This window comes from Brienomyrus brachyistius, chromosome 25 (assembly GCF_023856365.1).
Source record: "Brienomyrus brachyistius isolate T26 chromosome 25, BBRACH_0.4, whole genome shotgun sequence".
In the NCBI taxonomy this organism is placed as follows: Eukaryota; Metazoa; Chordata; class Actinopteri; order Osteoglossiformes; family Mormyridae; genus Brienomyrus; species Brienomyrus brachyistius.
In genome coordinates, this window is record NC_064557.1 from 6,603,890 (window position 1) to 6,630,198 (window position 26,309).

Here is a 26,309-nt window from a genome sequence, read left to right on the forward strand (position 1 = left end):
AGGCACCGATTTTCAATAGCTGTCACCCTTACAAACACCTGACCTGCAACATCAACCCTCACCTGTTTCTCTGACTGCTACACCCTGCTCCGCTCATAACACACCACTGAATTGAATGTAAGACATCCACTTTATGTACATTGTTCTGTCTGTAAATAAGATATCTTTTGTATTGTATTTAATCTGTTCTGTTTTGTTCTATTGTATTGTAATGTACCGGAGAGACACTAACTGCCGGAAACAAATTCCTTGTGTGCGCCAGACACACACTTGGCCAATGGACCCGATTCTGATCCTGATATATGGCGGCGTATCATCACACACTGCAGCGTTTGCAAAGCTCACGCACACATTTACTTAAAAAATTAGATGACTTGCACATCCCGACGTGTCGCGCTGCTCACGAGTACCATCAGTTTTCGGAAACCATTGTCACATCGACACTTTATTTTTGTTTTAATTCTGTTACAAAAAATCATCCAGATGTTTATTTTTTTCTTTTTCCAAGTGATTTAATATTGCATCTTTAGCATTCTATAATTCTTGCACTTTTACTTTAATATTTTGTTGTTATTGTCCATTTTTATAATACATTTGGTTTGGGAACCAACTAAAAGTAACCAAAGTGTTGATGGCACTTTAACAAGGAAGAACAAATAAATACTGACCCAAATGATATGACCAGAGCCGCATATAACTGCTACGCAAGTACGCATGCACCTTTGAAAGCGATACGTGCAGCAATCGATTGCTGTAACAGGCAAATGCGTACGTATTTTGCGCTGATATGACAAGAAATTGTCGTGCATTTTAATCTGTACATATTAATTCGTACGTCATTTGCGGTATAGGGGTCAAAATGCACGATAATATCAGCAGCCCTGGATATGACTCACTCTTGCACACATGCTCTAAAAACAAAGTGTTATTCTACCATACAGCTGGATATTTAATGGTTATCATTGTAAAATTGTAAGATTTTGCAGTGTAGGATTTAATAAAGTCAGAATTTTAAATAAATCACGTGCACGACATTTATCGATCTATCCTTAATGTGACAATGCATCCAAAAATAGGAATAGCAATTTATCTAAATGAAACATTAATAATAAAATAAAAAAAGTGTCATGCACATTGAGGGGTTTACATTCGGAATCACTCTTTTTGAGTAAATAAAGAAACGGCGGAATTTCCCTTCAGGACCCAGGCCATTATAACTATGGAATTGTCTTAAAAGGGCTGCGTGTTATTCATGAAAATTTGAAGGAGCAGAGATTTGAACAAAGATGGTTAAACCTGCAAAGTTGACAGATCTGTGATGCTATATTGTTAACTGAGTATAGGTTTCCATGGAATGTTCTTTGGGCAGAGATTAACCAGTAACCTGCATGTTTATTTTCTTGAAATGTTTTTATATTTATGCATCTGTTTGTTTACTTAATGCTTGTTACCTGGAAGGTCACAATAGGGTTAAAAAAATCCATTTAAAAAGTGCACACACTCCTCACTGTCTATATATGTACGGAGCGAATCTTGCTTATTTTCCTTCATCCGTAATGAATTCTAACCTAATGTCTTAGACGACGCATTAAAATCTATAGCATTAAACCGCTTTATTCTTTGTGTAGGAAAAATGCCGCCCAGACAAAACAGGCAAAGAATAGGTGCTGTCAGAATAGAATTCAAGCTGTTGAGACTCATCTGATAACATCGATTTTATAATCCGGACAAGTACCCGGGAAAGAGCGCGATAAATGTCTGAAGAAAGAACCAGAAGCTCTTAAAGCCAGAGATTGGCTGAGTGTCAAATATTTTCTTCATAACCGAGTCGTTTCCAGTGGAAGAAAAATACAGACAAGCCATCAGCTGCACTTTTCGGTTTTTTACGTTGATTTGTTTTAAACAGACGATGCAGCTGACGCAGATGTACGTTTTTTGTTCCGCCACATTTTTAAGTTGACTTTAAGGTGTAATTTTTTTTCTAGCAGCTGCAAAAGAATATTGGGGGTGTATTTGTTTTTTTTTTATGGGAAAAACTGACTTATGTTTAGGGGGGAAATGTTTGCATTATTATTTTCGAAAAAAGTAAACATGAAAATTTTCAGAAACTTTAAATATACTCATACTGAATTTAAGTACCTGTTCTTCATGGTTACTTAAATGAACCCAGGGGAACTTTGTGTGCAGATACTTGTTGTGTACAGTGTTAATTCTGACAGCAAATTTTTATTTAGTTTTAGTCATAGTCTTTTGACTAAAATGTAATTTAATTTCAGTCATAATTTCGTCATCTAAATTATTTTAGTATTAGTCTCGTTTTATTCGACTAAATATCAAGATTACAGTCGATTAAAACTACAGTTGATTTAGTCGACTAAAATTAAAAGTGCAAAGTATAATGTTTAAAGATTTCCTTCGAATTCTGAAATTCATCATGTTCAACAAGATGAAATGAAACCAATGTTAAGGGATGGTGTTAAGGTCTGACTGTGCAGGACACAAATACACAGATTTCACTCTTATTTGAAACACAAACATGTGTTTATTTACCCGGAAACTGAGTACTGTAAACATAAAATCACTTCAGAGAAAAAGTGCATAGGCTATAATGCCATCAGGTCTGCTCTCTCTGAATATTAAAATAAAAATATAAAAACAAGTATTAGTAATATTTTTATTTGCTATTGTTCGCTGTTAAATGTTTCACCTGAAATTCTCAAATATGTTCAAAGAAAAAGACCAATATTGGTATGAGGGATTTATGCCCATTGTCAAGAAAAAAAAATCCAAACATTGAAAACATACTTCTCAACGATTATCAGTAGCAGGAAGTGGCGCCATTCTATTTTAGCATTTTCAACATCAAAATAATTACCTACCCTACAATTCTATGAGTGTATATAGCCAAACTTCCTCTCTTTCAGGTCAGTTCATGTTGGTTGAAGTTTCCGCTTTATACACAACTGTATGAAGTAATGTTATTTGTTATATAAATCAACTCGGGTAAAACAAAAAAAATACGTTTTCAGGATTGACAAACTCAAGCATCTGGCATGAAGCGCTTTCAGACTCACGCAGGAAATCTTACGGCAAATGTATATTATTCCATTATAAACCTAAAACTAGCTACGTGAAAATTGTATTTACAAGGTTAAATACAAAAGCAGACTATTTACAAGGTAAGAATTGTTACATTTGTGCGCAGATAACTCGAACTGAAAATCTCACTCCAGCCAGCTGGCCGAAGATTGGGAACCCCGCAGCTTATTTGAAATGAAAAGTAAAATGCGCAGTTTTCGCCTGAAACGGCCCGTCATTCCGTTTGCGTTGTTACTCCGACAAATATAAACCTAATATGAGAAAAACATGTCACGTTTTATAATATGTTTCGAAATAATATAACCGCCCATATCCGAGTCTAACAGTGATCGAAGTGATAAGTTCGTTTCTATTTATATTAAAACTATAGACTTTGGTTTTATTACTGGTGTGGAATTATCGAAACCAATATCTAAATCTATGAACACTAAAATATAAGGCATAAACACAATTGTATTAGGGTTTTATGGTTTAAGATAAGCACTTTATTCAAACATGCTCAATTTCCACATTTTATTTTATCCCATTTAGAAATGCAGCACTACTTTAAAAATGTCATTTTAAAACTAGTAAATGAGAAAACAGGAGGAGACAGATCCAAGTTGGGAACATTTTATTTTTCAATACAGCAAAACTGAATTTTTTATTTCAATATCCCCTAATATGCTTGTCAGGTGGCCAATCTTTTCCCGCTTCAGTTTTATACGCTCAGTACCGTTTTGGACCAGTCAGATTGAAAAACAAGCAAAGCCCAGTTCAAGACCCAGTGCATATGTTTTCAATTCCGAGACAAGTACAGTCATGCCTCTTCACTGCCATTGCACAGCGTGAAGCGAAACTGAAATTCCATGTAACATCAACATTATGCAACGATACAGAACAACAAGCTGACAAACCAGATTGGATCAAATGTTCCAGACAAGACTAAGATGTGGGAAAATGGTCTTGAAAATCAAGTAATACAACACTGATGTTGCCAGTGGACTTAAAAATATATTACTGTGACTGACGGTATAATGTAATTTTGCAGCAGCAGGGAACGGTGACATAGACTCAACAGTGTCAGTAGATCAACAATAAATAGCGTGTCCAGTACCAGTCCGGCAATTTTTCTGCATAGGTGGGTGATAATGGAGGCGCCATGAAAAAGCTAGTGATTAAAATAACATCAAGGGGAACATGCAGGATCTGTTGGGGGGGGGGGGGGCAGGACATGTAGCTCCAGTATATATTTTGGCAATTTATTCATCCCCAATAAATAGACCGTTGTATTTAAAAGATTAAGATGTGACACCCCCTCCCAATATAATACTTTCATACGCTGCAGACTAACCTGTATGTTTTGTTTCTATAGCTGATTAGCATATTTATGCGGTTGTGATGACTCTGATGATGTAGGGGCGTTTCCTTTCCTATCTTTCTTTGCGGGAAGCACTGAGTCTCCCACTTTCCATACATCTGCATCGGTCGTAGCCCACGATGGAGAGGACAGTTCTTGACTGCGTTGTCGAGGCTCTAGATAATCTCAGCGCAGACGATTTCACGCGATTTAAGCGGAAATTGTGCGAAACGAAAAAAATCAGGTATGGGCAAATTGAGAATGCGAATAAAATAGACGTCGCACAAAAAATAGTCAGTGTATTTACCAAAGCTGCAGCCGTGAGCCGGACTGCGGACGTGCTGAGAGCCATTGGCCTGAACGAAGATGCAGAGGCGCTGGAGGAGGAAGGTAATGACTGTAAATGGAAGAGAAGTGTGTGAAAAGATTAACCGAGTTTTAAAGTAAGACCACTTAAAGAAAAAAAATCAATCATTGTAAGACGTGGTTATTAATATGTTTAAGGAAAACGTCGTATTTGTCTAATATCGAACGCTGTTATAGTTTAGAGTGCAGGTTATATACGCAGGTATAAGCAGGCTGCGGATGACGTGCAGGTGTAAGTGCAGAGACAGTTCTAAGGCAAAAATACTCCGTGGGGGTCTCCAGCTCCTCTCCCCCGGCACGGCAACATTTATTACCATTATTTTAGCGCGAAGTCTATACATTATTTACATCAACTAAGTGTATTTAATAAACACAAGTGTCTTAATTTCACTTTCGTGAAAAACAGAATACAGCAATGAAGCAACACAATTAATTCAAGATTTGTGAGTAAAACTAGAAAAAGAATAATGGAGTAAAATTTAAAAATGCAAATAAAAAAATGCAAATATGTAAATAAGAAACTGAAAATGCATTATAAGTGTAAGGAGCGCGTGGTAATAAAACTCTGCCTAGAAAGTGGAATATTAAAATGACATCTCTAAGGCCACTTAAAAAAAAACTGGTTCTCGTCCTTTTTTTTGGAGAGGGTAGGTAGGGCGGGCGGGATTTATATATATATATATATATATATATATATATATATATATATATATATTACAAATTTTGATTGACTGTTTGGACTTTCCAACGACTAGGATCACACAATGTGGATCAATCGTCGATGTGGAATGCGCGGGAAATTCAAATTTCGTCATTCTTGGGCATTTTCCATGCGATTTTAACGAAATAAAAAATAAATCGGGTCGGAGGCATTTCGGCGGGTCGGGAGGGGACGAAAACCATTTTTTTTAAGTGGCCTAATACTGGACCTCAAGCTGCATCAAGTGTTGATGTCTCTGATTAGCTGTCTTGGTCTGTAAGGAAACCTATTTGGCATTGGATTAAAGCGACATTATTGTGTTTTAGGTACCGAAGTATCTAAAGTAGGGAAAGACAGTTCAGGAGATACGCGAGGGAAGGGCGGGACTTCAAGGAACATAGTAAATGGTAAGTTCTTAATTTTACTTAATTGTACTTTTAAAAACATATAATACTTGAATACTTTATAACACTGGTGACGTTATTAATTTCCAGGTTCTGTCTTTTTCCATACTAGAGCAACATTTTGTTGACAGGAAAATGAGCGACCTGATCAACAGGGTCAGCCCGGTGGCACCGATTTTAGACCAACTTTTTCAGAGCGGATTCATAAAGCATGAAATGTACTCCAGCATCTATAATGAGAGAAACTCCTGTGACCAAATGAGGAGCCTGATGCTCAAAGTCATCATGCCTGGTGGCAACCGAGCCAAAGACGAGCTCTGCAAGATATTAGAGAATCAACAGAAATATCTAATGGAGGATCTGAAAGGACAGTGAAGCGGGTGTATATGTGCAAGGTAACCTTGTCTTAAACCAGGCTTTCTTGTACTGCTTATAAGCATCTTATTTTTGACACACTGTGCCTTAATCTGTGTATTATAACAGTCACTGAGACTGTTAATTCCTTTAATTTGCCAAATTACTTAACCTAAATGCCAGCTTTCTGTACTGAAAAAGTTGGCCCATAAAATGTGGTAAAATCTCCTTCAGGTGAAATTCTGCTGGGAAAATACTGGCATCAACATTGAAACATTGTTTACAAAAGGAAAGTCTTAAGTGATTAATGCATCAATCTTAATTTGATACCGTCTATATGGGTTAATCTGTGTCGGCTCAACAAATAAAGTGTGACATTATAGATAGATATTGGTTATTATGGAGGTCTGTTACACATACAATGTACAGCAGAGATGCGTATGTAACTGCATTGAAACTTTCAGACCCCAAAATGAGATTTATCTGTAACTGAAGACCCAAACGGCATGTAAAAAAAATCAGAACAGAATTCCACCCTCTAATTTGGGATTTCATTGTGAAAGTGAGCTACACTCAGTATGCAAATTACTGTTAATAATACTACGCTAAATTTGTGTTTATAGAGTAAAACTGTTTGGACCACCTCTTTCTCAACTGATCCTTTCTGTTTCTGAATAAAGAAATTCACGTATTCGATGAATGCCTGGTGGATTTTACTGCCCTCTATCTGTCATCGCGGTTTCATCAAAGTGCTTTTCATGTGTCCTGATAGTGTTGTCAAATTGCCCATATCTTTGGCTACATCATGATCGAATTTTACCATATAATCACTTTACTTTAGCCTACTCTGCCCTGCCATAGTGTAAGGTGCCTTCAATTACTGTACTAAATAGTTTGGATACTTTCCGAATAGTGCTGTATTTTATTATGGATCATTAAAGCACAATAGGAAAACATTTATTACAGTATTATTTATTTTTTATTGTCATTTTTTAGGCAAATGTTGTTAATGCAAATGGCCAGGTAAGCAAGTTCAGGTTTATTCAGTGTCAAAATAACAGCTTTGCTACAATAAGCTGAGGTTCCAACTCATCTTGCCCAATGAATGACTTTGAGATCCAGCCTGGGATCATCAATACAACTAGAAACACGGGCCCAGTATGACAACACGCCGTCCTTACTGGGATTACCGGTTGTGTTACTTAAGAAAGGGCAGGGAAGGAGTACAGGCAGTGTCACCCACGTTTTGGCCTCATGGGTCGCCTCTATAAGACGCCGGGAGGTGGTCAGCAGCAGGGCTATGGTGAGTTCTGCCACCGCATCAGTCAGGACATCCGGCGTGTGACCCAGACGGATTCCCCTGCAGGGATATGAGCATTAAGTGAAACCTTCCGGCATCTAACCCGAAACTTCACTGACGCAGGCTGGGATACGAAGCAGCGGCTCCACAGACCTCCTCTTTATCTCGTCCAGAGAGATGTGATCGAATCCCACAGACATTGTGCTCAGGACTTTAAGGTTGGGCCCTGTAAAGAAACACATCAGGTTCGGACTGTCTGTCTCCCATCTGTGTGTCCTTAGGGGAGGCCAGAGCCCAGCTCTGATACCTGCAGTGTCCAGCAATTCAGCATCAATCTATCTCAGCAGATGGTAACAATCACATTAAAAGCATTTTAGGCATATCTACAGATAACATCTTTGTATTGTGGGAAGTTACGATTACCGGAGTCTATAAATTGTCCATAATTTGTGACTCTGTGTGTGGCCAGTACAAGTATGTGCCTTGTGATTAACTGGCATTCTATCCATTACTCTACCCATGGCTTGTGCCTGATGTTGCCTAGAATAGGCTCCAGGCGCCCCCTGGTGGTTTCGTCTAGTGAACGGCAGTTGAAAAATGAAACGGCACTGGAGAAATGGAAATGTGTTCTGTGGCTTAACAAATCACGCTTCTCTATCTGGCAGTCTGTTGGATGAGTCTGGGTTTGGTGGATGCGAGGAGAATATTACCTGCCTGACCTGCCCCTCTTGTTATGTCAGTTCCCCTATTAGCCAGCAGATGTCGCCGGTCATCTCAGTGTCTTTGGCTCCCAGTGTGTCCCCCTGCTCACCACGCTGCTGTGTGGCCTAATAATATGAGTGGGCAGCTGCCATTCACACTCCCCTTTATGGTCACGAGCTTGAGGCTGGCCAGTGTCACCCATATTAGAATTAATGTTTTATTTCTTGTATAACCTATGTTAGTTATTATTTGGTGTAGTTTTGTACCATTCATTGCTTTGTTCCCTGTTTGTCATGTGTTTGGTTTCTGAGTTTTAGTTTCCCTTGCTGTTTGAACCTCTCTGTATCTGTTACTTAACCTCTGTTGTGCTCCGCGGGTGAAGACAGGCAGGTAGGCAGGCTGGAGGTAGGGAAGGACGACGCAGGCAGGCAAAGGACAGGGAAAACTGGGGATTTATTGGGGAGACGACGAGGGAACATGGTAACAGGAGTACAACTTCAATGACTGACAGGGAACTGAGGTAAGACACGGACTGAAATAGACAAGACTGGGCGAAAATAATAGGACACAGCTGGGCAAGATCAGGAAAGCACACGTGGATAGTCAGGGGGCATGGCACACACGAGGATCGGACGAGCTGGGTGTGACAACCTCATCTGTTCCTCATTGTCTCTTACCTTTTGTCTGCCGTTTGCTAGCCCTTATTATCCGTCTATATGTGCGCCTGTCCTCGCCCTGTTTTCTCAGTGATTGCGGTTGTTACTGCGTGTTTACACAGACACACTCCAAAATCTTGTGGAAAGCCCTCCCAGAAGAGCATCTACTGCATTGCATTTGCCAGACACCCTCAGCCCGAGGGACTTACAGTAGCTGTTATAGCTGCAAAGGGGGGACCAACTCCATGCTGATGCCGTATCGACGTCCATATAGAGTATCTCCCATTTCTTTGTGTTTCAGGTCCTCCAGGTCAAAACGACTGTATTGCGTGAATCACAGCGTCATTTTGTAGCCTCATTTAGGGATTATAAAACTAGACTTGGAAGAATATGGCACAGCGGCCAGCATGATTGCCTCACACCTCTGCAAAGCAGAGCTTGAGTAGCTGCTCTGGCCCTATGTATGAGTTAGAATGTTTCACCCATATTTAATTGTGGTTATTGGAGTTGCAGGAAAAATATTCAGGACTTGACCTCGGTGTCCTCCGTCTTAGGTCCGGGCATGCAAGTGCTACAGCAGTTTGGTTTTCGCACAAATTTTAGTCATATGGTCAGAACTATGGGCATGAACAGTTGTAGCTGACGCTGAAATGCGGTTGTATGGGTTGCCATGACAACAAAGGATGCCAGCATGTGGGACTGTAACATTAATTTCTGTTTGTTTCCTTTTCCTTATTTTGTTTGGGTATTCTTATAGTAAGCACTACAAGATAAGTTGAAAGTATTTTTTTATATAAATTTATTGTTTGAGGAAAATGTTTACCTTAAAATAGTGGTGAGTAGCTACCTCCTCCATGAGTCATATGGACCGGAACTTGTTAATCGAAAAAAGTTGTGCAGTTCAGTGGGAGAGACGAGAGAACTGTACCACTGCCGGTCGTCATACCGATCTACTGCTGGTTTTCCAAGGCGTACACGGTAAATTTATGCAGGTTAACTTTGTTAACTCTTGTTAACCACTTGTGTAAATAGGTGTCTGAAATGGATGTCATATGTACTAGCGAAACTATTTTATTTGTTTATTCTTTTTTTCACGGTGCTCCATGATTGTGAGGGAGAGGAAAATAAACGAAACTGTGGACATCAGTGCGAAACCTGGAATTTTTGACCAGGGTAGAAACAACAGTAGTGTGGATTTTGCTGAGGGATTCATACTTAACCCTTAACTATATACTTATAGATGTCTTAAAAATTTGTAAATCATTAACTACATGCTACTAAATGTATTATTGAGATTTTGTGAATGATTAATGTTTAACTAAAGGCGTATATATGTGGTATAACTAAACATTGGTCACCGTTGTTTGCTATTCTCTTCTCTTGTCTATTTTCTCATGTTAAGCCCTCATGATTATAAAGGTAGATTTAGCCATTCTTGCGTACATCTTAATTTTTGCATACTTTTGAAAACAAAGTCTGGGCACACTAAACTTAATACGGGGCTCTTAAGTTTCATCAAAAGTTTGGATTGAGATCTGTAGGGACGCAGCGTGTGTCTCATGGTCAATACGTGACACTTGCCTGCCTTCCGCATTCATTTGATATTGCTTAGAATATTAATATCAATACAATATTGTTCACTTTCTCTACACTACGTGTGTGCACTTCCGTGTTATAACGTGCTCGCAGGGAGATTACACGTGATTTATTTTGGATTCTATCCGGAAACCTAAAATGCTCTTTTCTGATTGGCTGGTCGGTGGTTAATTACGTGCCCGCAGTGGGATGATGCATGACATATTGCGGATACTACCTAGAAACAGCAAATGCTATTTTATGATTGGCTGATAGGTGTCCATTAATTCTGTATAACTGGACATTTCGGTGGGCGTTACCTGTTATTTCCCGGCATGAGAAATACAAGGTGTGGCGTATGAGCTGGTGGAAATGCGTGTGTCTCAGAGTCTTAACAGCCTTAATTGTTAAGCTGGACGTTGCTTCTAAGGGCTAATATGGGCTCTGTTATCGAATAGGTGCATATTAACTACCATTTATTAATGTAATGTGATATGTAGCGTTTATTAATGTTAAAGGGGCAGTTCACCCCAAAACTGCTTTAGTGCTATTCATACGTCTAGGTCGTTCTGATGGGAGTTGCCTAGTTTTGGAGATATATGGATAACATTCCTGGACGCCCAGTCATTGAGCAAAATATTGTACATAGCAACACCATTCCAAAGTTTTGTTCAGATAGGGAACTTATAATCCTATATGGTAGCGTCATCTCTAGCATTTTAATACATTGGTATTAATTTACTCTGTAATGCAATTGTGCATAATTATCCCATACCTTTTACATCAAATACAGCTTTGTATTGTAACGATTAACCTGTACTGGTGTATTTAAACCACCCTACTAGGACAGCTGACCTTTGTTTGGGGTTAATGAGTCACATTAATTGATTGCGGGTGTGTACCCCAAAAGAGTGATGATGAAAACCCTTTATTGCTGTTGCGATATACCATGTCACTAGTCATGGTCATGAATGCTGTAATCAAACAAAAATGTGCTTTTTATATTTCCCCCCTAACGAATTTTTTTATTTTTCAATGAAATTGTACAGGATATGGGTCACATTAAAAGTGGGAAACGTTTTGAAATGATTTACTGTGGTCTCTCTCTTTTTTGCATAAAAGCCTGGAATTCTAGCAGGGGTTTGTACACTTTTATATCCACTATAAATAAGGTTTAGTTTGTCTATTGTTTTTTTCTTTTACGCAAACCTTTTTTCTACAAGAAGTGTTTGAGGGCCTTTTGTGGTCTTACTTCGTATTCTGGGTGCACGTTTACGACCAGGTCGGTCTTTTGAAATGGTTTGAAAATGGAAAATATTAAGGATACAAAAGTTTTTATCAGTATGATACACAGGCTCTCCTGTTACTCTAATAGAGCCGGTATTGTTTTACTTAAGACCTTTAAGTGAAGCGTGTGCAAAAATACAGTCACGTACCATTAATGGACGAGGGAATCCCGATCAAGAGGAAACAAATATTAATGTATTAGTGTATCAAACAAATATTAATGTATTTTAAGCATAAGCAGCCTGATATTGTTTTTATCTAGGAGATGCACATGAAACATGAAGATGCACAGAAATTTACAAGGGACTGTATGGGGCAAACTTATTAAACCTCTTTTTGGAATGTGTTGCGGGAATTGGGTGTATATTAACAAATGAAATGAAGCTGATCAGACGAAACATGAAGTATCTTGGGTTCATACTGTCTGAAGTATGAATGATGAAGTAAAAGTCAGTTTCAGAATTACTGCAAATTTATTTATTTATTGGTTTGTTTGTTTATTTGGCATTTCCCATACCGTCCCACCTTTTCTGATTTGGGGATGTATCTGTGCTGGTACAAATAGCTAATAAAAGGATTTATCTCTATACTATACCAGTTATCCTAAAATAAAAAAAATCGCAATATATCATCCTGTTTACAGTATCACAGTCTATCGTAATATACCCCTATATGTTTACAGTATCACAGTCTATCGTAATATACCCCTATATGTTTACAGTATCAGTCTATCGTAATATACCCCTATATGTTTACAGTATCACAGTCTATCGTAATATACCCCTATATGTTTACAGTATCAGTCTATCGTAATATACCCCTATATGTTTACAGTATCACAGTCTATCGTAATATTCCCCTATATGTTTACAGTATCACAGTTTATCGTAATATACCCCTATATGTTTACAGTATCACAGTCTATCGTAATATACCCCTATATGTTTACAGTATCACTGTTTATCGTAATATACCCCTATATGTTTACAGTATCACAGTCTATCGTAATATACCCCTATATGTTTACAGTATCACAGTCTATCGTAATATACCCCTATATGTTTACAGTATCAGTCTATCGTAATATACCCCTATATGTTTACAGTATCAGTCTATCGTAATATACCCCTATATGTTTACAGTATCACAGTCTATCGTAATATACCCCTGTAAGATGATATTTATCGTATTGTTAGATTGTTGCCAGTGCACAGCCCTGTGTAATGGGATGGTCTTGGTGTTGATGAAACCGGAATACAGTATGAAACTCTTAATGTTGCACGATGTGTTGAGCTGTAGTTTTGGCCACTGCAAAAGCTTTATTCCCAAGCTTGTATATGTATATTTGTATAATAACTGAGAATGTATATTCAGCAACCAGTAATTCAGATTACTTTTATGTAAATGCATGTCGCTGTTAATTGTTTTTAATTCCTTTCACAGCTTGGACTTTACGGTTGACATTTAATAATTAGCAGGGTGGTAAAACACAATTTACAAAATACATAAGTATTTTTAAAGGTGTTTTATTAAGACATTTTTTTTCCAGGTTTCAAGTCTTTTACTCTTGTCAGTATCTCTTCATCTGTATCAGTGTCTGGAGCTGATGTATGAAAACAGCTTATCTGAAATGTGTAATATTTTCAAAATATACAGTTTGCTCAAGTTTTAAATGGAATAATAGTTTGGAGATTAAGATGTTATAGTGTTAACAGTGAAAGTTTTGTAACATTAGTAATGTAATGTAAGTTCAACAGGCCACAAACTGCAGAAGTCTCTGTACTGTAGTTGTATAATATCTATGCACCTTATGTTCTCAATGCAGAGAATGCACTGCAAAAGAATTCCTGATCAGTTTTTACAATGTAAACGCTAATATTTTGTAATACTGTCTCGCCTTTCAGGTGTTCTGGTCTGCTTTCTAACTACACCAGTCAGATGGACGACACACCACTCTCCGCTCTTGAATATGTCAGAAATGGCCGGAAGGCTCTTGTTGAAGGACTCAGGTTCCCCTTGTCGACTGCCAAAGAGCTTAACAAGCGTGGTATTCTCAGTGAGGAGGAACTCTGTACTATTAGAGGGCTGTCTGGGGGGGCTGACACAACTAGCAAACTGCTGGACATGGTCATTGCTAAGGGGGAGCGGGCCTGCTGCGTGTTACTTGAAATAGAGGGGAAGGAGAAAGAGTCATTGCAATTCCAGAATTTCTCTGCCCCTCGGCACAGTCTGGAAGAGGATTTTTATCCGAGGATGACTCGCTTAACACTCAAGGGGAGCCAAGGTAGGAGACCTGTTTTTTAATCCCGATGGTGACCTTTTGGGTTGCTGACTAATGCCATTACATATCTGTCTTTGAATCGGTTATTAGAAAAGGTTTCATTGTAATCCCTGGACTTCAGGGAATGCGTAGGGTTTTACCAATGGTCAGCTGCTGCTGCAGATGCTTTGCTTGTTGTTGGTTTCATTTTAAGACAAACTGCCCCAAAAAGGAAGCAGCAGTGTTGTGTGGCAGCAAACGAAGGAAACGGCAGCTGTACAAGACAGTTGGCTTGTGAACACAGTAGCTCTAAATGACAATTCACACTTTTCTCTGTGCGCTGTCAGTTGTGCACAGAGGGTAGTGATGTAAACTTTGTCATCAGGGGTTTGTTGCAGGCGGCTGCTGTCGATACAAATGCGGCCCAGATGTTTTTTCATCCAGCAGGGAATGTTCGTGTTCGTACACGTCAACTGTGCGTGTGCAAGATAACTGACGTGGTATTTCCTGTAGGTGGCAGCACTGACTTTCACGGATTAGCAGTCAACGATGAAAGAGTAGAGGAAGAATGTTGAAAATGTAACACAATAAAATGTGTGTGTCATCCATCCATCCATCCATTTTCCAAACCACTTATCCTATTGGGTCGCGGGGGGTCCGGAGCCTATCCCGGAAGCAATGGGCACGAGGCAGGGAACAACCCAGGATGGGGGGCCAGCCCATCACAGGGCACACTCACACACCATTCACTCACACATGCACACCTATGGGCAATTTAGCGACTCCAATTAGCCTCAGCATGTTTTTGGATTGGGGGGGGAAACCGGAGTACCCGGAGGAAACCCCACGACAACATGGGGAGAACGTGCAAACTCCACCCACATGTGACCCAGGCGGAGACTCGAACCCGGGTCCCAGAGGTGTGAGGCAACAGTGCTTACCACTGCACCACCATGCCGCCCCCGTGTGTGTGTGTGTGTCATTGAAACAGATTTATGTATGTGCTACCCAGTGTGGGAGCGTGAAAGCTGGTAGAGCACATGGTAGAGTATCTTTACAGTGAATGTGTATCTTACATGGAGCAGGACATCATAATAGAGAGAAAAGGGAAGACTTTGAGGGACAGAGACATTTAGGAACTAATGACATATTGGCACATTCCTGCACATTCCACTCACTTGCACATGTGCTCACAGAGAGAGGTCTCTCTCTGTGCATCATTGTACACTGCCCACCACCCAGAGTGTTTCAGCTCAGTATCCCTCATAGTTTTGTGTCCCACAAAAACACAAAGTGAGGGTAGTGAGGGTAGAGAATTGTCTTTTTTCTTTTTGGGTTTTCTTTTCCGAGGGAAGCTAGGTGTTAACAAACCAGTGCTTTCTGGTCATTGTTTTGGCCTGAGTCCAGCCTGAAGCTAAGACCGGTTGACTTGTGTGTAGTATGTAGATTTTATGTGATATTGTGTATAGACAATGATATTAATAACCTTCATCATCATACCTTCTGCATGCACGCGTTTCCCTCATTGATCCACACTCCTCCACCACTTTACCCAGTTACAAGAGAGCTGTGCAGCCCAACCCTAGACTGGGTCGTAACACGGTTCTCTCATGACTGTCGCTGCCCCCCCCACTGTGCTCGGTGCTGTTCCAGAGTGGCAGGCTGTTTGATTCACCCCTGGCGATCACTCTGCTACAGTAATGTGTCTGTAATATAACACTTGTTTAACCTAAAATGTAAAGAATGAGCTTATTGTTCCATAGTATAATGCAATGGGAATCTGATAAAAAGCTTCTGAAATACATTTTGATCCTTATCCACTGCTATACTGTTTGTCTTTTTTGTGAATGAGGGACCACAGAGACATCGTCACCCAGACTCACTGGAAATGATCTGCACTTTAATGTGAAGGAGGACGAAGATGTGACTGTGATTGAAGAAGCTGAGGCGATCATAAAGCGGCATCCAAAGAACATACAGCTGTATTTGCATGTGGATCAGAACTTTCAACATCTCAGTGAAGCCCTCAAGGATATGATATTCAAATGTTTGCCACATATCAGCAGAATCAGGTCTGTTTTTGTGTAATTAAAATATGTTTTATGCATACAAGTTGGGTCATTCCATTTTAATTCAAGTGAGATTTTGATGAAATATGGCATGTGAATTACACCAGATCTCAGAAATGTTTTTTTTTTTTTTTTTTTTTTTGTATTATCCTTTGATATGAAACACCTTGCACCCAGTCCTGGTCCCAGCCAATGTGCCCCCCCCCCTACTGAGGCAAAGTGAAGCTGGCTGGCAAGTCGTTGCCTCTTCAGAAGTTGGTGCCCTAGGCAGCCGTCTGTGTTGCCCGTAGGACTGACCGGCTTTTATTTACTGTTACGGCCCCATGGCTCAGTTGAAGCTCGTTGTGAATTAAAATTGAATTGAAATGGAATGACCCAGTGTCATGGATCAGTCAGGGGAAGCCCCCCCCTTCACCAACAGAGGGTTAGTCCAAGCTGATCTGTGCCACTGTCCTTTCTTTTGTGTCCCTCACTCTTAGGGGTTGATTTTCCCAAGTATTTTTGTCAAAAAAGCCTGTAGCTGTGGGCTTTTTTCCCGTAAGCATATTCTCCCATTGACTTAAGTGTGGAGTTTAAGTGCACTTAGGGTAGGTACACGCTTTGGGCAGAGAAACGCCAAATTATGGGTGTGTATGTAAATGACCATTAAGCACATTCTCCCACTGAAATAAGTGCATTTTTCACTATATGTGCTCTGAAGGGCTGCATTAAGTCAGATTCCCCTACATGGCCTAACGCAATATTGCAGTTTTCAAAAAGTCAAACATGTAACAAAACCAAAGCTTTCTAACATGTATCATGCATTTACAAACAAATTTTCACAATCCAAAATGCATGTGAATAGCTCATATAATTACAGTGGTACCTTGAACACAAACTTAACTTGTTACACATGGCTGGTTCGTTGCGATTTGGTCGAGGTCCAAGTCAAATTTCCAAGTCAAATTTCACAATGCATCTCAGGTTTCCAGGTGGATCGTGACTTGCTCAACTTTGAATTCCGATTCGTTCCCTATTTTCGTACACATAAATACACGTAATACAGACACTAGGTCAGGGTTCCCCGATGAGACTACCTGACCGGAACACTCGCCTGATTGGTAACCGTTCTATGCTTCTATGGTTTGGATTAATACATCACAGACTATGAGGTGGCTTATTGACTTGTTTGGACTGTGGAAGAAAAATCACTTGTGGCAAAGAGACGTTCGAATCACTTATCCTATATTAAGGGCGTCCAGGAGCCTTTTAGAAGTGGTTTCAAAGAAGATTTCCAAGTGGAGACAATAAGTACAACTCAGATCAAAAGTACAAAGGATCAGGGGCCAGGAGATGTCATTTTGTCAGCTGTCTAGTCGCACCTCCCTTCCTGGGGGGCCAGATGGGGGTGAAACACATTGGATCCCATTTGGACCCTATGAGCTAGGTGGGCCGCTTACATAGCGAAGGGAAGGGGTACATGGTCAATGGGAGATGAGGCAGTTCTCATGGTTGAGAGAACCTAAAAAACATGCATCTTAGTTCTTCACAGGACTATGCAGTTGATCATTTTTTATCAGCAGTGCATTGTGAACGTTCAGTCCATGCTATTAATAATACTAACACTTACACCATATCGGTTTATTGGGATATTTTCTTGTTTCCAAAACTTTTCCGAATGAAGAGGGAAAAAGCCGAAGTAGCCTATATGGATTCCTTCTTAAACACAACCTGGGTCATTCTCACAAACTTCATTACCGTAACATATCAATGTTCGGTAACGCTTTACATTAACTGCACCTTCATGATGCTTTTATATTGCATTCATAAAACGTTCAGTACACCTTCATAACGTATCCATTAAGTATTCATAAATCATTCATAAACATCATGCATGTATACCTTTACATCCCAACATCCCTTAACAGCTGTAATATCCATCCATCCATTTTCCAAACCGCTTATCCTAATGGGTCGCGGGGGGGTCCGGAGCCTATCCCGGAAGCAATGGGCACAAGACAGGGAACAACCCAGGATGGGGGGCCAGCCCATCCTGGGTTGTTCCCTGCCTCGTGCCCATTGCTTCCTGGATAGGCTCTGTGATTTACATCACTTATATATTTAATATTAATATTGCTAATTAAATTTCACAAAAAAACCTGCAATAATATGTTTGTTATTAATGTATATTAAAGCTGTCAAGGGATGTTAGGATGTTAAGATGTACTTGCATGCTGCTTATGAATGTTCTTTGAATGCATTATGGAAGTGCATTGAATGTTCTATGAATGCATTATGGAAGTGCACTGAATGTTCTATAAATGCATTATGGACGTGCACTGAATGTTCTATGAATGCATTATGAAGGTGCACTGAATGTTCTATGAATGCATTATAGAAGTACACTGAATGTTCTATGAATGCATTATGGAAGTGCACTGAATGTTCTATGAATGCATTATTAAGGTGCACTGAATGTTCTATGAATGCATTATGGAAGTGCACTGAATGTTCTATGAATGCATTATGAATGTGCACTGAATGTTCTATGAATGCATTATGGAAGTGCACTAAATGTTCTATGAATGCATTATGGAAGTGCACTGAATGTTCTATGAATGCATTATGGAAGTGCACTGAATGTTCTATGAATGCATTATGGAAGTGCACTGAATGTTCTATGAATGCATTATGAAGGTGCACTGAATGTTCTATGAATGCATTATGGAAGTGCACTAAATGTTCTATGAATGCATTATGGAAGTGCACTGAATGTTCTATGAATGCATTATGGAAGTGCACTGAATGTTCTATGAATGCATTATGAAGGTGCACTGAATGTTCTATGAATGCATTATTAAGGTGCACTGAATGTTCTATGAATGCATTATTAAGGTGCACTGAATGTTCTATGAATGCATTATGAAGGTGCACTGAATGTTCTATGAATGCATTATGAAGGTGCCCTGAATGTTCTATGAATGCATTATGGAAGTGCACTGAATGTTCTATGAATGCATTATGAATGTGCACAGAATGTTCTATGAATGCATTATGAAGGTGCACTGAATGTTCTATGAATGCATTATGGAAGTGCACTGAATGTTCTATGAATGCGTTATGAAGGTGCACTGAATGTTCTATGAATGCGTTATGAAGGTGCACTGAATGTAAAGTGTTACGCAGTGTTCTCCAATAATTATACTTCCGCACGATGGCGCCTTTTTCGGTTTGATTGCAGTGTGCGGATCCGTGCTGATGAAGGAATAATATGCTGAACTCAAACGCGACTAACTTTTTAAAAACTTTTTTTTATCTTTTGTGCTTCATGGGATCAACTCAGTTTTTAAAGGGTTAAATAAATGATAAAAAATCTATATGGGAAAACCAACCAGAATTGAATGATTCTTTATAAACATGAAAATATATGAAAGCTTTGTTACTTAAAAATGTTCCAAAATGTAATGAGCAAATGTTTGCTCATTACATTTCAGTATGGGGAGTTGACAGATGTCTAGGGAAAAAAAATAAGATTTTGGCAGGAATTATTCCATGAAAATACATTACACAAGAGAATTGGTTTTACAATAATTCAGATTTAAAGTGCCACATTTGTAAGGCAGGTAAAATTGACTGATCTTTGGATATATTGAGACTACAATGATATTTATGAGCTAATTCTTTTAAGTATATTTTTCATTTTATTATTTCCTCTTTGCAGTGTACCTATGTCTACAGTCTTTATAATGCATTCAAGGTATGTGCACATCACTTCTTTGTTTTGATAATATAGTTAAAATTCATGAACCCTCTAGTACCTCTTTATATCCACACAAATGAAATTTGACTCCAATTTATATACACTACTCAAAAAAAATTAAAGGAACACTTTTTAATCAGAGTATAGCATCAAGTCAGTTAAACTTCTGGGATATTGATCTGGTCAGTTAAGTAGCAGAGGGGGTCATTAATTAGATTGATGTTAATGAAATTAACAGGCGCACCAGAGGGGCAACAATGAGACGACCCCCAAAACCGGAATGGTTTAACAAGGGGATTCCACTGACATTTTCCCCTCCTCATCTTTTCTGATGGATTTTTCACTAGTTCTGCATTTGGCTGCGGTCAGTGTCACTACTGTTAGCATGAGGCGATACCTGGACCCTACAGAGGTCGCACAGGTAGTCCAGCTCCTCCAGGATGGCGCATCAATACGTGCCAGAAGGTTTGCTGTGTCTCCCAGCACAGTCTCAAGGGCATGGAGGAGATTCCAGGAGACAGGCAGTTACACTAGGAGAGCTGGACAAGGCCGTAGAAGGTCCTTAACCCCTCAGCAGGACCGGCATCTGCAGGAACAGGATGACCCCCACGCTCTCCTGACCTAAAGCCAATAGAACAATAGATGTTTTGGTCCATCCGATGCCACCAGGTTGCACCTCAGACTCTCCAGGAGCTCAGTGATTCCCTGGTCCAGATCTGGGAGGAGATCCCCCAGGACACCATCCATCATCTCATTAGGACCACACCCTGACGTTGTCAAGCATGCATACGAGCATGTGGGGGCCATACAAGCTACTGAGTACGATTTCTGTTTCTGAAATAAAATTTCACCAAAATAGACTAGCTTGCCACATCATTTTTCACTTTGATTTTCAGGGTGTCTTTGAATTCAGCCCTCTGTTGGTCGATCATTTTCATTTCCATCAAACGATGTGGCATCTTTTATTCCCCAGTCCATATCAGTATAGATATTCAGCATGATTTTTTTCTCATTGAGATCTGTTTTCAAAGTGTTCCTTTAATTTTTTTGAGCAGTGTAGTTTGTTAATTGTTTTACAATATTTTGCTTATGATCTATTACTTATATGCTTTTCCTATGTTCAACTAAATTCATTATTTCCAGTTTGCAATCTCATACAGGATTCACTTTTGACTAATAAAGCCACACCCACAAACACAATGCATGTGTAACCAGTTTGGTCTCGATCAGACAGTACTGGGTGGATACAGATTAGCACAATGCCAGCTTGAGTGATCAATCTACACCACTCCCTTAGCGTTTACTACAGTTAGTGATTTCAGACAACCAGGAAGTAATCAAAACATTTTTATTTGCTAGCATGATTCAATCATAGGTCAAAATAAGAATTTTATAGTAATTAGTTGTTCCAAGGGGTGGCATGGTGGTGCAGTGGTTAGCACTGTTGCCTCACACCTCTGGGACCCGGGTTCGAGTGTCCGCCTGGGTCACATGTGTGTGGAGTTTGCATGTTCTCCCCATGTCGTCGTGAGGGTTACTCCGGGTACTCCGGTTTTCCCCCCACAGTCCAAAAACATGCTGAGGCTAATTGGAGTTACTAAATTGCCTGTAGGAGTGTATGTGTGAGTGACTGGTGTGTGAGTGTGCCCTGCGATGGGCTGGCCCCCCATCCTGGGTTGTGCCCTGCCTTGTGCCCATTGCTTCCGAGATAGGCTCCGGACCCCCCCCCCCCCCCCCCCGATCCAGTAGGATAAGCTGTTTGGAAAATGGATGGATAGTTGTTCCAAAAATGGTTCTTCATTACATGTCAATCTGGGGAATTGGAAGACTGTTATCTAGGTAATAATAAATGTAGTTTATGTCAGGAAGTTTTCAGCGAAAAATCAAAACTGACTGATATATAAAATAATACAAAAGAAATACAAGAAAGACATTTTACAAAGAAACCTAACTAATCAATGAAGTTATGTTATTGTCTTTGGCTAATTCCTTTAAATTAAGTATATTTTAAATCTTATTTTCTCCTTCTAGTAGTGAAAGATCTACAGATTCTGGAATCAGTTTAAGGTATGTGCACATCACTTCTTTGTATTGAAAATATGATTCATTGCAAGGCCTTTGTGTTTGTACTTAGTGTAAGAGCTGTTTTCAATGTCCAGTTACAGAAATGCCTCCCAAAATGTAACAAATTATGTAAATGCTGTGCACATTACAGCACACAAACAATAGCACAAGCATTACTGAGCCCTGCCTCGTGCCCATTGCTTCCGGGATAGGGTCCGGACCCCCCCGACCCAGTAGGATAAGCTGTTTGGAAAATGGATGGATGGATGGATGGATTCACTTTTGACTAATAAAGCCACATCCACAAACACAATGCATGTGTAACCAGTTTGGTCTCGATCAGACAGTACTGGGTGGATACAGATTAGCACAATGTCAGCTTGAGTGATCAATCTACACCACTCCCTTAGCGTTTACTACAGTTAGCGATTTCAGACAACCAGGAAGTAATCAAAGTATTTTTATTTGCTAGCATGATTCAATCATAGTTCATATGAGAAACTAATTAATATAAAAATGTTTCTTCATTACATGAACATTACATGAGTTGCCAGACAGTTATTTAGGTAAAAATAAATGTAGTTTTTGTCAGGAAGTTTTCACCGGAAAATCAAAACTGACTGATATATAAAATAATACAAAGAAATACAAGAAAGTTTACCTGACCAATACAAGAAAGACATTTTACAAAGAAACTTAACTAATCAATGAAGTTATGTTATTGTCTTTGGCTAATTCCTTTAAATTAAGTATATTTTAAATCTTATTTTCTCCTTTTCGTAGTGAAAGATCTACAGATTCTGGAATCGGATCAAGGTATGTGCACATCACTTCTTTATATTGATAATATGGTTAAAATTTCTGGCCACTTCATACTTGTTTGCAGACCGGCCCAGTGCATGCTGGAGGTCACAACCCGATGAAGGCAGGAGAACCACATCATCTGCAAAAAGCAAAGATTGTTTTACAGTATTTTTTGCACGTATCTCTGATTATTTGTATGCTTTTTCTATGTTCAACTAAATTCATTATTTCCAGTTTGCAATCTCATACAGGATTCACCTTTGATCAATAAAGCGATTTCCACAAACACAATGCATATGCAACCAGTTTGGTCTCAATCAGACGGTACTGGGTGGATACAGATTAGCACAATGTAAGCTTGAGTGATCAATCTACGCCACTCCCTTAGCGTTTACTACAATTGGTGATTTCAGACAACCAGGAAGTAATCGAAACATTTTTATTTGCTGGCTTGATTCAATCATAGTTCAAAATAAGAATTTTATAGTAATTAGTTGTTCCAAGGGGCAGCATGGTGGTGCAGTGGTTATCACTGTTGCCTCACACCTCTGGGACCCGGGTTCGAGTCCCCGCCTGGGTTACATGTGTGCAGAGTTTGCATGTTCTCCCCTTGTCATCGTGGGGTTTCCTCTGGGTACTCCGGTTTCCCCCCACAGTCCAAAAACATGCTGAGGCTAATTGGAGTTGCTAAATTGCCCGTAGGTGTGTGTGTGTGAGTGAATGGTGTGTCCATCTCATACAGGATTCACTTTTGACTGATAAAGCCACACCCAGGGACGGATTATGGGTTGTGTGGCCCCTGGGCAAAACGTTTGCGAGCCCCCCCCCCCCCCCCCCCCACCACCACCACAGCCACCACAATTCAAGGGCCCTTGGCAGCCAAACGCCCTCCCTATAGGGTCAGGGGCCCTTGTAGGCAGAGGATCAAAGAATGTAGGCCCTCTAAAATAGACAAACGAAAATACATTGTTGATAAGTGTTGCAAATTGTTTTGGGCTAGGGGCCCCATGGGCCCCCTGCACCCCAAGGGCCCCTGGGCAGCAGCCCTGCTGGCCCGGTCCGTAATCCGTCCCTGGCCACACCCACAAACACAATGCATGTGTAACCAGTTTGGTCTCGATCAGACAGTACTGGATGGATACAGATTAGCACAATGTCAGCTTGAGTGATCAATCTACACCACTCCCTTAGCGTTTACTACAGTTAGCGATTTCAGACAACCAGGAAGTAATCAAAGTATTTTTATTTGCTAGCATGATTCAATCATAGTTCATATGAGAAACTAATTAATACAAAATGTTTCTTCATTACATGAACATTACATGAGTTGCCAGACAGTTTAGGTAAAAATAAATGTAGTTTTTGCCAGGAAGTTTTCACCGGAAAATCAAAACTGACTGATATATAAAATAAGACAAAGAAATACAAGAAAGTTTACCTGACCAATACAAGAAATTTTACAAAGAAACTTAACTAATCAATGAAGTTATGTTATTGTCTTTGGCTAATTCCTTTAACTGAATTATATTTTTAATTTTATTTTCTCCTTCTAGTAGTGAAAGATCCACAGGTTCTGGAATCGGATCAAGGTATGTGCACATCACTTCTTTGTATTGAAAATATGATTCATTGCAAGGCCTTTGTGTTTGTACTTAGTGTAAGAGCTGTTTTCAATGTCCAGTTACAGAAATGCCTCCCAAAATGTAACAAATTATGTAAGATGGATGGATGGTCCCAGCAGTGATTGAAAACCTGTTAGCAGTAGTTAACTCCTCAATAGGAGAAAGAACATTTTTTGTTCTTGTTTTGTTGCGCAAAAGAACTGTCGTATTCTTGCAAGTTTTTTGGGAAATTTAATTAGCAATATTAATATTAAATATAGAAGTGACGTAAATCACCTACACAGCTACTGGGATTAAGCGACTGGGCTGTGAAGATGGATGCATTGCATTGCCATTTCTGTGTCTGTCTGTGTACATGCTAATTTGCAAGCCATTGTAGTTTGCTGTGTACTGCACTATTAGGTTAATCATATAAATCCATCCATCCATTTTCCAAACCGCCCCAATCATATACATTTATATTTAAATTTATATATGCATGTATTGGGCGGCATGGTGGTGCAGTGGTTATCACTGTTGCCTCACACCTCTGGGACCCGGGTTCGAGTCCCCGCCTGGGTTACATGTGTGCAGAGTTTGCATGTTCTCCCCATGTCATCGTGGGGTTTCCTCCGGGTACTCCGGTTTCCCCCCCACAGTCCAAAAACATGCTGAGGCTAATTGGAGTTACTAAATTGCCCATAGGAGTGCATGCGTGAGTGAATGGTGTGTGAGTGTGACCTGCGATGGACTGCCCCCCCATCCTGGGTTGTTCCCTGCCTCGTGCCCATTGCTTCCGGGATAGGCTCTGGACCCCCCGCGACCCAGTAGGATAAGCGGTTTGGAAAATGGATGGATAATATATAATGCTAATGTTTTGTTAATGCTAATGTTTTGTCCTTTTCTCTTAGACCCTCCAGTCCCACAAACACCTTTTTACTACAACTTTTTCTTCAAGCAGCACTAAACGAAGTGCGAACAGGACAGAAGACAGTGATGCTGCTGTCAAAAGTCATTAATTTTAATGCCATTTTTCATGAAAATGTTTTTCTTGGAAAAACCTCACAGAGTCGCACTGAATTTCTGCTGGATCTGTTTTCCCATATTAAAGTCTTTGAAGCAGAAACAGGCCAGAGTGTTCAGCCGTTATTAAGTCCAGTCTATCAGTCAGCTCCTGCAGGCTGGGATATAGACCTCTCTAAGCGGAAGGCATCCATCTTCCTTGAAGTGCTGAAATTCCAGACAGACAAAAAGCCAGTGAACATTATAAGCTGGTCAGACGAAGAGAATGAACGATGGAGTCTTCTTCAGTGTCTGCCCTATATTTCCCAGCTGGGGTAAGTTTTTTATTTTTTTTTTTGTTCAGATGGGACCAGGTTAAGTCCTTACCTGACCTAATCTGAGGAAGTACTATGTTACCAGTATGAATAACAATGTCAGCCAACTCATTACATTTCCTGGACACTATGAACTAAACACCACATCCATATAATGTTTTTCTGAAGTGGTAATAAGATCCATGAGATGCTTCTGACTTTCACATTCATGCACCCATCCACATTCCCTCTGCTGCCACTATTTGGTGCTGCTTCGATTTTGGGGCGAACTGTCTGATTTGTTTAGATAAAAGGGATCAACGAACCAAACACGACATCTACATCACGATCTTCATCAGTCAGTGCAGAATGTCTCCAAGCAGGAACCAGAGGCAGAATCTTCATGTGCACTCTGGAATTAGGTAGAAGATTAAAATAAAGTGTCCTTCACATTAATCCATCCATCCATCCATTTTCCAAACCGCTTATCCTATCGGGTCGCGGGGGGTCCGGAGCCTATCCCGGAAGCAATGGGCACGAGGCAGGGAACAACCCAGGATGGGGGGCCAGCCCATCGCAGGGCACACTCACACACCAGGCACTCACACATGCACACCTATGGGCAATTTAGCGACTCCAATTAGCCTCAGCATGTTTTTGGACTGTGGGGGGAA

General features: G+C 39.9%; 2 protein-coding genes and 1 long non-coding RNA gene across 3 annotated transcripts in view; 2 read left to right on the top strand and 1 right to left on the bottom strand.

Moving 5' to 3' along the window:
* Window positions 1-4,394: 4,394 nt before the first annotated feature.
* On the top strand, window positions 4,395-6,958 carry LOC125720302 (apoptosis-associated speck-like protein containing a CARD). Its single transcript, XM_048995520.1, has 3 exons — window positions 4,395-4,828; window positions 5,831-5,911; window positions 6,021-6,958. Exons 1-3 carry the CDS (start codon window positions 4,579-4,581, stop codon window positions 6,281-6,283), a joined length of 594 nt encoding a protein of 197 aa, XP_048851477.1. The 5' UTR covers window positions 4,395-4,578; the 3' UTR covers window positions 6,284-6,958.
* Window positions 6,959-7,360: 402 nt separating this feature from the next.
* On the bottom strand, window positions 7,361-8,008 carry LOC125720304 (uncharacterized). Its single transcript, XR_007385412.1, has 3 exons — window positions 7,870-8,008; window positions 7,716-7,788; window positions 7,361-7,622 (listed from the first exon to the last, which is right to left on the bottom strand). It is a non-coding gene; the product is annotated as an uncharacterized LOC125720304 (long non-coding RNA).
* Window positions 8,009-9,748: 1,740 nt separating this feature from the next.
* The window catches only part of LOC125720299 (uncharacterized), a 29,483-nt gene continuing 12,922 nt past the window's right edge, over window positions 9,749-26,309 (top strand). The window contains exons 1-8 of the mRNA XM_048995517.1: window positions 9,749-9,898; window positions 13,687-14,066; window positions 15,895-16,114; window positions 19,812-19,847; window positions 21,882-21,917; window positions 22,698-22,730; window positions 24,272-24,307; window positions 25,231-25,656. Coding sequence (XP_048851474.1) covers window positions 13,721-14,066; window positions 15,895-16,114; window positions 19,812-19,847; window positions 21,882-21,917; window positions 22,698-22,730; window positions 24,272-24,307; window positions 25,231-25,656 — 1,133 coding nt within the window. The 5' untranslated portion in view covers window positions 9,749-9,898; window positions 13,687-13,720. The remainder of the gene's footprint in view (window positions 9,899-13,686; window positions 14,067-15,894; window positions 16,115-19,811; window positions 19,848-21,881; window positions 21,918-22,697; window positions 22,731-24,271; window positions 24,308-25,230; window positions 25,657-26,309) is intronic.